Below are 11,943 nucleotides of genomic sequence, written 5' to 3'. Positions count from 1 at the left end.
AATATTAGGGCTAGACATACGTTTTGCAGTGTGGTTAATGTTTGGGTTAGGTTTAAAATCACATTTTATGAAGATAAAATGCCGAAATGGGCGGGGTTTAAGATTGTGTGGCTGTGGTAACTAGTGACGACCAGTGATGGTGGTGTGATAAATCTAGTTCCGCATTCCATGGAATCAACCAACTTAAAAAAGCATTGAGTATTGCTATTAGTGATGGATTTCTCTATCAAATATAGTACACGCTGATCGATCTCCATGGATTGATATCTGATCACAGGATTTATTCAATTATAAACGCCGCCTTTGAAATCAAGCGTCTCTTTATGAGACCGCCCCCTTTCCTTTCTCCTCGGGAGCGCGTTATTGGAAAGAGAGGCGCCGTGCCCGCGCTTTACGTCTCTGGTTCGTGTACTGACAGCCAGCTGTGCGATTAGAACGACAACAATCTCTGGGTTTTGATCAATCCAGCCGTCAAACTCGACCCCGTATTGTTTGGGAAGAACACGTTTACTTACTTATTTTTTTAATCGTCTAATTTATCCAGCATTCCTCAAACATGAATCCGTCGTGTGGCAGATGTGGCACAATCGTGTACCCGACGGAAAAAGTGAATTGTCTGGACAAGGTAAGGAAAAAAAAAATTGCAACCAGGCATTTGAATTGGCAGTCACCTGCTTCTGTTTGTGTATTATACATCCCGTTATCAATAGAATTTTCTTTAGTGTGTTTGTTAATGATTTGTGATGCCCGGGCAGGTAGGCTAACATTCACTAGACGTTACCTGCCTGTGTGGATGTGATTGTGAAAGACTAACGTTAGCTAGTTTTCTCTTTTTTGATTTGTTGAACGTTTAGCTAGCTAGCTACTTAGGTTTGCTAGATAACTAGTCTTTTTAAATGATCTGATTTTTAATCTTACATTTGCCACGTTGGATTTAAACAGATTTGAATTCTTGAACGAAGCGTTTCCTGTTTTCACCACAAACAAGCCAGTTTTAACTCGCTGCGTTAACGTATGGGCTAGCTTAGCTAACGTTATCAAAGACAGGAATGTGGTTAGCATTTCCATCAGCCGAAACATCAGAGTAGTCGGTATCAGATTGTGATTGGTGGCATACAACGAGCAATTATGATTAACTAGTTTGCTGGTCACTAAAGATTAACGTCTACTACATTGCATTGTAAAATCCACCTTACGAGGTTAGTCCAAATTGATGATTTCAGTTAACGTAACGTTACCAAGCAAGATGGAGAGATTAAATAGAATGTTCGTGCTTTCAAAGTTATTTAGCTAAAGTCAGTTTCAGTTCTCCCCAAATCCAGAAATTAACATGTGTGATGACTTCCCATCGCCAATTTCATAGCCAAAGCTTCATTGTGTAATTTAAATCAGTGTCAATTTGACTCAAGCTAAACATCTTGGTTTTTCAGGATGCTGTTTAAAAGTTTAAACAATAATTTGGGGTTGTTCAGTTGCAGTAGTGCCTTATCAAAATCCAGTGTTTGCTAGCAGCTCACACAAGCTACCCCGGATAAGGAAGTGTAATCTACCAGGGTGTGGAAGAAGAAAAACACCAAGGGAACAGAGCCATGCTTCCCACGTTCAGTGAAATTAACTTCTTAAAACAAAAACAAAAAATTAAAGTCCACACAATGTCTATCACAACATCCATCTGTGTGGGCTTTGTGTGAATGCGTAGGCTAGCGAGTGTATTAGAAAACAGTCACTGTGCTATCGTGGTCTTGTCTGTTTAGTCTCTTGCCACTCAGTACTGCAGTAACACGTTCTGCAGCATGTTGTTCTGCTGCCAACTGAAACAACACTACCTTTATGGCACGTCAATCAGGCTGAACCACACAATCCCTGTCGCCACTTCTTTTTGCCCACTGGGTAGACCAGGGCTATAATAATCATATATTCTCACGTGGTCCCTCTTTTTGTAATTTGAACGTCCGTTACTTTTGCTGCCAGAGCGCACTGAGCACATTGCATGACTCTAGTGGAGGATGTGGGCGGGGTCACCTCTTGTGGTGAGAGAAGGATGCATTGGCATTTCCTACACACTCTAGTCTAGTGATGCCGGGGCCGAGCTTATAATTTGTCTAATGGGTATTGGGAAGGCCTTGTGGAGCCGATCGCTGTAAGTGGGTGTTATCCGTTTGGGTCGATAGATGGGAGCGTCTGGTGAGAGACGATGGAGCACATTATCAGAAAGAGACAATACTTGTGTACACTGCAAGCCAATGGGTTTGAACTCATCATACTCTCTGTTGTGCAAGTAGAAGGCCCTTGTTATTGTTGTCCAACAGGATGGAGATGAAATTGACAACCCTTGCCTTGGATTAAAATGTAGAGCTCAAAATAAAACAATACCTTACACATTCATGTGAACTATTTCTGGGTGTTGTGGCTAGATATCAGGTGAACTGAACACAAGCCGGACCGCAACCGTGTTCTCTGGAAAATCATGCCGAAAGCAGCGCACATTCCTGCAGACAGACACTCTCATAAAAATGTGCTCTGTCAGAGGCCTGCTGTGCTGCCTGCCTCCCCCTCTGAGCTACACACAGGCTCTGAGCCCAGGGAGCGTCTGTCTTAGCTGCTATTCCGCATCAGCGCTCTCCTCCTCAGACACACGAAAACAACCTCCCTATTCCCCTCCTGGGCACCGGCTGCCCTTCTCGTTTGTTTAAACCAGACGAGGCCGACCGGCGAAGGGCGGCAGTTTTCCCCAGTCTGGTTCAGGCGAAGGTAGTCAAGGCTGCAGCGTGCGGTTTCCTCGGCGACCGCTGAATACTTGCTTACCTGACAAACTGTCTTCTGGTGTAATTTATATGGGGGCTGTGCTGTGGAGAAGCTGGGCCACAGACGCTAGTTTGTCTGCCGCTCTGCATTTCATTATAGTGGGACGGGGATCTGCAGGAGGAAGGGGGCACCTGAGGATGAGGGGTAAAGTCAGGAAGTGAATGTTATGTGAGACGAAAGAGAGTAGGCATACTCATCTGTCTTGCCTTCAATATGTGGACGTTGCCTGTTAGTAATGCAGTACTGTGCTTCAGAGGTTTTTTGACAAGTCCTCCTAGCTATCGAAGCAGATGTGTGCTGTTGAGCATCTGGAGCCTCACTGTAAGGGTTAAGTTAACTGCAGGAGGTGGGATTTTGCCAGATAGTAGGTTTATTCATAACCAGAGTGCCGGACTGTCCACCATATGCAAAACTGGTTTAACCAAGCCTGGATACATGGCTGTGTGCGTGTATTCCTATTTGAAAGACTGAACTTGTTTGACTGCGTGCAAGTACTAGACAGATGATGATTGGTTCTGTGTTCTGAGAGTCTCTGTTACATTGATGGAATGATTTTCCCGTGTGGGAGATTCTGTATACAGGTAATCACGTACTCAATATTCTACACTGTGCCTTTGTGTGTGTCTGTTACTTGTACCTATACTTTTTAAAAAAAATATTTAATTTTGATGGACGTTCTCTCTCTCTATCCGCAACCCGTTCTGCAAGGACTCTGCTTTATCAATATTTCGTTATTTTATTGTGACATGCATACCACTGTACGTCTGCTCTGTGGCTTCCAATGTGTGTGAGAGCAGCCCAGGGGAAGGGAGGGAAGAAGCTCACAGATAAGTTCCCCTCCTCCTTGAAAAGCAGCCCCCCCCCTGTCCCGGCTCAAATATCGTCTCTTAGCATGCAAGGTAACATGTCGGGACGCGTCGATAAGCTAACTCGATTAATGTATTATTCTTTTTTTTTTTTAAGATCATAAAAAGTCACAGCCTTGGATTTTTGGTTTAGGACTTTCAGTTTGACAGATTTTTCTAGATACAAGCTGTAGCTTATTTTGCTCCTGTGTAAATTCAGGGCAGAGGATTGAAATGAACAAGACTGGACAAAATGCAGCCATGTAAAGTATATGCATAAACAGGCGAAGGAAGGCTCACCTCATCAGTGAGGTGCCTTCAAGGTGTGTTTTTAGATGATCAAATTGTGTGCCTTTTCATACATTTGAAGAAGAAAAAAAAAAAAATATATATATATGGTATTGGTTAGGTCTAATCACAGATATTATTATAAAATAGAGCCCTGGAGGATACGATTAAGATTTGTGTGGCTCCAGCACAGCTGTCTGATGCTCTGTGTTCTATCTAGTAAACACTTATGATATGACCTTTCAGGAACAGAGAGGAGTGTCTCATCTGTAATGACCAGTGTATTGTATTAATCCATGACTGTTTTTTTTTCCTTTCGCTCATTGAAATCCTTGCGTTGGGTCATTTTGTTTTCTTCGGGTTGCCTAAGTCCAAACTGTAAAGAAAAATAAATAATAATCATTAAATTGGGGAAAACGCTTTCGGTGTCAACTGAAACAAGTAAAAGCAAATGTATAAAGTATGTAGAAAAGATTATGGACGTGTAGAATTTCAGGAGATTCGCTAAGAATGCTAAATTACTTTATATGCCGCCAAGATGGGGGACCTCTAAAATGTAATGGGGGAGGTCTCAACAATCTTCTGCACCCCCTGACACACCCACCACCTTAAACCCCTTTTGATCCAGAAACATCTCTGCATGGTACACAGTGCACAACAGTCTTAGTTAGGTCAAAGGTCAGAATGCAACCTGACTCTGAACCAACAGAGATACCACCATCTTTTTAAGAAAAGCTGAGAGGTCAAACCCGACTCCCATGTAAACTGAATCATGTCCAGTCACACGCCCACAGGCACAAGCCTCATCATATGCAACCCCCCCCAAATAGCCCCCTCCTGGCGATCTCATCAGGATCAACAGTGCCAACTCTCTGCACGCTAGTCTGCCTACTGCCTGCCAGCACTGACCGGACCTTTCTACAGACACTGTTTATAACAGGCTCATTCAAATACACTGCGTCAATGGCTAACACTGATGATCTGTCAGTTGATCTTATTCAAATAGGCCTTTCTGATACTGTCTGATCAGACAAACGAGTCGTGTAATTCACTGGTAGTGTCTAGAAATGGTTTCCTACTGAAATGAGATTAGGCCTTTTGAAACGGGCTGGCAAAATGTGGGTGGATTATATTTAAAAGCTGATTCATGTTGTCCGAAGGGTGAGCACCCCCCCCCCCCTTCCCCTCCAGCCAGTCGCCTCCAATTGTGACTCAGATCAGGGGCAGGGTCCATGGTAAAGTCAGTCACCTGAGGTTCTGTGCTCTGTATGTGTCTATGGAACTGGGACACCCGTTGCTCTCAATACTATGGCTCTATTAATAGGAGTACAGAGCGATTTTGTTTCTCCTGTTCTCTGTGTGTGAGATGGAGGATTTAGGATGAGACTGTGGGAAAGGGACCTTTCGGGCGACGTGGGGAAAGGGGCCGTTCGGGCGACGTGGGGAAAGGGGCCGTTCGGGCGACGTGGGGAAAGGGGCCGTTCGGGCGACGTGGGGAAAGGGGCTGTCTCGGCTCTCCACAGTCAGGGATTTTAGAATGGTTTGGTGCCGGGCAGGCGGTGTCTAAGCACACTACAGCAGATCCACACACACACCATACCAAGTGGTCTGTGGATGAGTGTTAAGTGCATACTTTAGCGAGTGCTGTGGTTCTGACCTGGTGGTATGTGGGTTAGCAGGTTGGGTGAAGGCCGGGTATAATATTTTTTGACACTGCTGCAATCCAAGCCTGTTCTCTATGGCGCTGGGATTCGCCCAAGGTCAATATTGCGTTTACCCTGGTAAACACAGGATCAAAGTCCACTGCTGCCATTCAGCTCACCTTTACCCCTCCGCTTGAAGGCATTAGGACCCGCAGTCGCACACCCCTCTGTCAGCCCTCCCTCTGTTCCATTTGTTTATCCAGCACTACTCCATAACACACATTGGGATTACAGATTAGGGGCGATGCCCAGAGGGAATGTCAAGAGTATGGTAACAGAGAGAGACGGGAGTTTAGACATCAGATCGGGATGAATATGTAGACAGGTGGACAGACTAAAAATGGCCGCCGCATCCGGAAACAGCTGAGGCTTAGATTTAGTAGAAATGGAATCCCCTGTGCGGGTAGTTATGTTTAAACTGTCAGGGATTTGACATGGCACAGCCACAGAGAGGGTAGTGTGGTTGGGGTGTAGGTTTGGCCCAGTGTTGCTGGCTGGCTCTGGATCAGAGCTCCATTGACCAGGGCTCAGTGCCGGTGTCCAGAATGAGCCCCCACTCCTTTGTCTGCCTCAGCCCGGCTCTGCTGGTCAGCAGCTTCACACACACACACACACGCACACGCACACAGCCCTGGGTGGTCCGTCCGTAAAGGCCAGTGTGAGAACACACCAGACCAGACTAGAATTCTGAAAAGGTATCAGAGTGAATAGGGGTCATGGATTTAAGCCAAATGCCTTTGTCCTGTAGTGGATTAACTGCTTCCAGGAAACCCTGCTATATGTTCTGGAAACACTCCTGGTTTAGCAATCCTCCCCTCGTCACTGTGGTTGTCTTCTCTGTTCTATAGTGTTTTTAATGTGTATCCCCGGCTGTCGTGGTGGATATCCTGACCCTCTCAGGACAGTGAGGAGAGAAGACGATTTATAGTGTGCAATATCAATATTATAATATTACTAATAATAATTAGTAGTGTGCTGCATGATTTGACTTACCCCCCAGCCTGTCACCGTAGAGCACACAGGGACCTGATGGAGACCCCCAGCCTGTATCACTGTAGAACACACAGGGACCTGATGGAGACCCCCAGCCTGTATCACTGTAGAACACACAGGGACCTAATGAAGACCCCCAGCCTGTATCACTGTAGAACACACAGGGACCTAATGGAGACCCCCAGCCTGTATCACTGTAGAACACACAGGGACCTAATGAAGACCCCCAGCCTGTATCACTGTAGAACACACAGGGACCTAATGGAGACCCCCAGCCTGTATCACTGTAGAACACACAGGGACCTGATGGAGACCCCCAGCCTGTATCACTGTAGAACACACAGGGACCTGATGGAGACCCCCAGCCTGTATCACTGTAGAACACACAGGGACCTAATGGAGACCCCCAGCCTGTATCACTGTAGAACACACAGGGACCTAATGAAGACCCCCAGCTTGTATCACTGTAGAACACACAGGGACCTAATGGAGACCCCCAGCCTGTATCACTGTAGAACACACAGGGACCTAATGAAGACCCCCAGCCTGTATCACTGTAGAACACACAGGGACCTAATGGAGACCCCCAGCCTGTATCACTGTAGAACACACAGGGACCTAATGGAGACCCCCAGCCTGTATCACTGTAGAACACACAGGGACCTAATGAAGACCCCCAGCCTGTATCACTGTAGAACACACAGGGACCTGATGGATACCCCCAGCCTGTATCACTGTAGAACACACAGGGACCTAATGGAGACCCCCAGCCTGTATCACTGTAGAACACACAGGGACCTAATGAAGACCCCCAGCCTGTATCACTGTAGAACACACAGGGACCTAATGGAGACCCCCAGCCTGTATCACTGTAGAACACACAGGGACCTAATGGAGACCCCCAGCCTGTATCACTGTAGAACACACAGGGACCTAATGGAGACCCCCAGCCTGTATCACTGTAGAACACACGGACCTAATGGAGACCCCCAGCCTGTATCACTGTAGAACACACAGGGACCTAATGAAGACCCCCAGCTTGTATCACTGTAGAACACACAGGGACCTAATGGAGACCCCCAGCCTGTATCACTGTAGAACACACAGGGACCTAATGAAGACCCCCAGCCTGTATCACTGTAGAACACACAGGGACCTAATGGAGACCCCCAGCCTGTATCACTGTAGAACACACAGGGACCTAATGGAGACCCCCAGCCTGTATCACTGTAGAACACACAGGGACCTAATGGAGACCCCCAGCCTGTATCACTGTAGAACACACAGGGACCTAATGAAGACCCCCAGCCTGTATCACTGTAGAACACACAGGGACCCCCCCCAGCCTGTATCACTGTAGAACACACAGGGACCTAATGGAGACCCCCAGCCTGTATCACTGTAGAACACACAGGGACCTAATGGAGACCCCCAGCCTGTATCACTGTAGAACACACAGGGACCTAATGGAGACCCCCAGCCTGTATCACTGTAGAACACACAGGGACCTAATGAAGACCCCCAGCCTGTATCACTGTAGAACACACAGGGACCTAATGGAGACCCCCAGCCTGTATCACTGTAGAACACACAGGGACCTAATGGAGACCCCCAGCCTGTATCACTGTAGAACACACAGAGACCTAATGGAGACCCCCAGCCTGTATCACTGTAGAACACACAGGGACCTAATGGAGACCTCCAGCCTGTATCACTGTAGAACACACAGGGACCTAATGGAGACCCCCAGCCTGTATCACTGTAGAACACACAGGGACCCCCAGCCTGTATCACTGTAGAACACACAGACCCCCCAGCCTGTATCACTGTAGAACACACAGGGACCTAATGAAGACCCCAGCTTGTATCACTGTAGAACACACAGGGACCCCCCCAGCCTGTATCACTGTAGAACACACAGGGACCTAATGAAGACCCCCAGCCTGTATCACTGTAGAACACACAGGGACCTAATGGAGACCCCCAGCCTGTATCACTGTAGAACACACAGGGACCTAATGGAGACCCCCAGCCTGTATCACTGTAGAACACACATGGACCTGATGGATACCCCCAGCCTGTATCACTGTAGAACACACAGGGACCTAATGAAGACCCCCAGCCTGTATCACTGTAGAACACACAGGGACCTAATGAAGACCCCCAGCTTGTATCACTGTAGAACACACAGGGACCTAATGAAGACCCCCAGCCTGTATCACTGTAGAACACACAGGGACCTAATGAAGACCCCCAGCCTGTATCACTGTAGAACACACAGGGACCTAATGAAGACCCCCCAGCCTGTATCACTGTAGAACACACAGGGACCTAATGAAGACTCCCAGCCTGTATCACTGTAGAACACACAGGGACCTAATGGAGACCCCCAGCCTGTATCACTGTAGAACACACAGGGACCTGATGGAGACCCCCAGCCTGTATCTCTGTAGAACACACAGGGACCTGATGGATACCCCCAGCCTGTATCTCTGTAGAACACACAGGGACCTGATGGATACCCCCAGCCGTAATGCCCTTTTCACACGACAGGGACACTGCACGATTTTACTGTGTGTGTTTGAATGGTTCTGTTTTCTGTGTGTCTGCTTCAGTGCACTGACTTATTTGTGCGTGGAGAATGTTCAGTGAAAGAAAGACAGGAATAGGGAGAAACGGGGGGTGGCTGAGTAGAGAATACCCCTGAGCCGTGTTAATAAGGACGGTATCTTCCTCTTTCTTCCTCCCTCCGTCTTTTGCCTTCCCTTGATGGCAGGAACGGGCCAGATCATTCCCTCACTCCCTGGCGTTGCTCTCATCCACCCCTCTCTCCTTCCCTTCGCCCTCTCCCTCCTTTCATGCTCCTTCCTCTTTCCCTCCAGCCTCCCTCGGTCCCCCTCTGAACCCTTAGGCCACAGATCAGCCTGCTGTCGAGAGAGAGAGAGAGGGGGTGGGGGGGGTGTGAGACTAAGAAGGATAGGGCTGTTGTGAATATGGTTAGAGGGAGAGAAGCAGACCCAGGCTTCCAGAGATGAACAGATGGACAGACAGGAAGAGAAAGAGAGGGTCAAATCAAACTGAACACGGGTCTTCTCCAGTAGTCGTCCAATCAGGGGAGCTCAATGTGCTCTGTTGGCAGTGTTGCGTATGGCTATGGGTGAATAGGGGCAGGGCAGGGAAACTGGTTCAGTCACTAGATGTGTGTGTGACCCGTGCGTATTTCTGAGTAACGTTAGATCTCCACACAAGGCCAGGAATATCAAGGGGTCGTGACTTTGAAGCCCTTATTATGCTGCCAAATAGGTTAAACAACCTTTTTCCGGGACATTTGGCTCTTAATTTAACACCGTGTTTATCCTCAGCCGCTCGCATCATTGTGAAACCTGGCTGACCGTTTTTTCCCGAGTGGCGTTAATGGAATATGGAGGTGTGCTGGATGCCTGGGTCAGTTGGAATGACTTTCCAACTGCAAACAGCGGCCTCGCCATCCACCCCGGCATGGCTTTCTTACAGGCTGCTCAAACGAGCAGGTTTCATCACTAAAACGCCATCGAAACTGTTCAGGGATCCTCAATGCTGCTTTGTTCTATGAGGGAGTTAACTTTTACCGAAGATGGGTGCTGAGCCGGCGGGTGGGGTGCCACGGTGGGAGTTGGCAGTTCTCTCTAAAAGTGGACGTGGCTCTGTGCTCTAAACGGTGTCTAGTCAGCCGCTGGGCTTCACGCATGGGTTTTTGCAAACATGCTCGCCTCAGTCTCTCTCGCTCGCTTTCCGCACACTGCCACACGTCCCCCTGACATGGCTTATAAATAACCACCGTGTAGAGAGGTCCAGAGTAAGTGGTCTGGTGACCCTTAACCCCTTTGCGCCTCGACAAACAGACCTCTCTCTCTCCGTTCTCCCTCTTTCCTCCAGCTAAAATGGTTATGGCCTTATTCATCCAAATATGTCACTTCCTGGTGTGAATATGCTGTGTGGTTTAGGTCCTCCATGGTAGCATTGAGAACAGTGAAACAAATGTCTAATTTTTCTCTCTCTCTCCCTCTCCCTCTCTCTCAGTACTGGCACAAAGGATGCTTCAGCTGCGAGATCTGCAAAATGACTCTAAACATGAAGAATTACAAAGGCTTTGAAAAGAGACCATACTGCAATGCGTAAGTTGTCCCCAAGTGTGTATGTTTGAGAAAGGTAATAGATGTTCACAAAAGGCTCAGGTGCTCATCCCTCATACCAAACAGAATTGGCCGATTTAGCCTATTGCAGAAGACTGGTTCAGAGACTGACCCAAGGTTGTGTGTGTGATGTTACAGACCCTACTGTGTGTACTTTAGAGCAGTGTGGAGGCTCCCTTCCTTATCTCCTTGCCTCCATTTGTGTCTTTGGCTCACCAAAGAGAAGGGCTGCGTGTGGTGTGGAAAAGAGCACGCTTTACACCCCCCCCTCCTTCTCTGTTGGGTCAACAAGAGAAATTCCAGAAATTCCTCAGCAGCGACGCACACCAGCCAACTCACGCTTCACACACACACTCCCACTCAAGCCCACGCTCCCACGGCTGGTTAGGAATCCTTGGAATCCCCCTCTCATTTTTGCCTCTTCTTCACTGTGTGTGTTTGGGGAAAGAAGACGTGTCTTCATGTTCTGTTCATATACACACAGTTAGTACCCCCTTCCCTCACGTACACACAGTTAGTACCCCCCTTCCCTCACGTACACACAGTTAGTACCCCCCCCTTCCCTCACGTACACACAGTTAGTCCCCCTTCCCTCACGTACACACAGTTAGTCCCCCCTTCCCTCACGTACACACAGTTGGTCCCCCTTCCCTCACGTACACACAGTTAGTACCCCCCTTCCCTCACGTACACACAGTTAGTACCCCCTTCCCTCACGTACACACAGTTAGTACCCCCCTTCCCTCACGTACACACAGTTAGTCCCCCCTTCCCTCACGTAAACACAGTTAGTCCCCCCTTCCCTCACGTACACACAGTTAGTCCCCCCTTCCCTCACGTACACACAGTTAGTCCCCCCCCTTCCCTCACGTGCACACAGTTAGTTCCCTCCCTTCCCTCACGTGCACACAGTTAGTTCCCTCCTTCCCTCACGTGCACACAGTTAGTCCCCCCCCTTCCCTCACGTGCACACAGTTAGTTCCCTCCCTTCCCTCACGTGCACACAGTTAGTTCCCTCCCTTCCCTCACGTGCACACAGTTAGTTCCCTCCCTTCCCTCACGTGCACACAGTTAGTTCTCTCCCTTCCCTCACGTGCACACAGTTAGTTCTCTCCCTTCCCTCACGTGCACACAGTT

General features: G+C 48.2%; 1 protein-coding gene across 2 annotated transcripts in view; it reads left to right on the top strand.

The window, feature by feature from the left end:
- Positions 1 to 191: 191 nt before the first annotated feature.
- Positions 192 to 11,943, top strand: part of LOC118365237 (LIM and SH3 domain protein 1-like) — a 40,686-nt gene continuing 28,934 nt past the window's right edge. The window contains exons 1-2 of one of the 2 annotated variants that reach the window (XM_052490836.1): positions 192 to 625; positions 10,694 to 10,788. In XM_052490836.1, coding sequence (XP_052346796.1) covers positions 557 to 625; positions 10,694 to 10,788 — 164 coding nt within the window. In that variant the 5' untranslated portion in view covers positions 192 to 556. The remainder of the gene's footprint in view (positions 626 to 10,693; positions 10,789 to 11,943) is intronic. The other variant, XM_035747284.2, reaches the window with a different exon arrangement.

The sequence above is a fragment of the Oncorhynchus keta genome, chromosome 32 (genome assembly GCF_023373465.1).
Source record: "Oncorhynchus keta strain PuntledgeMale-10-30-2019 chromosome 32, Oket_V2, whole genome shotgun sequence".
NCBI classification, from domain to species: domain Eukaryota; kingdom Metazoa; phylum Chordata; class Actinopteri; order Salmoniformes; family Salmonidae; genus Oncorhynchus; species Oncorhynchus keta.
Note: the sequence above shows the minus strand (reverse complement) of the source record. Positions and strands in the feature narration are given on the sequence as shown.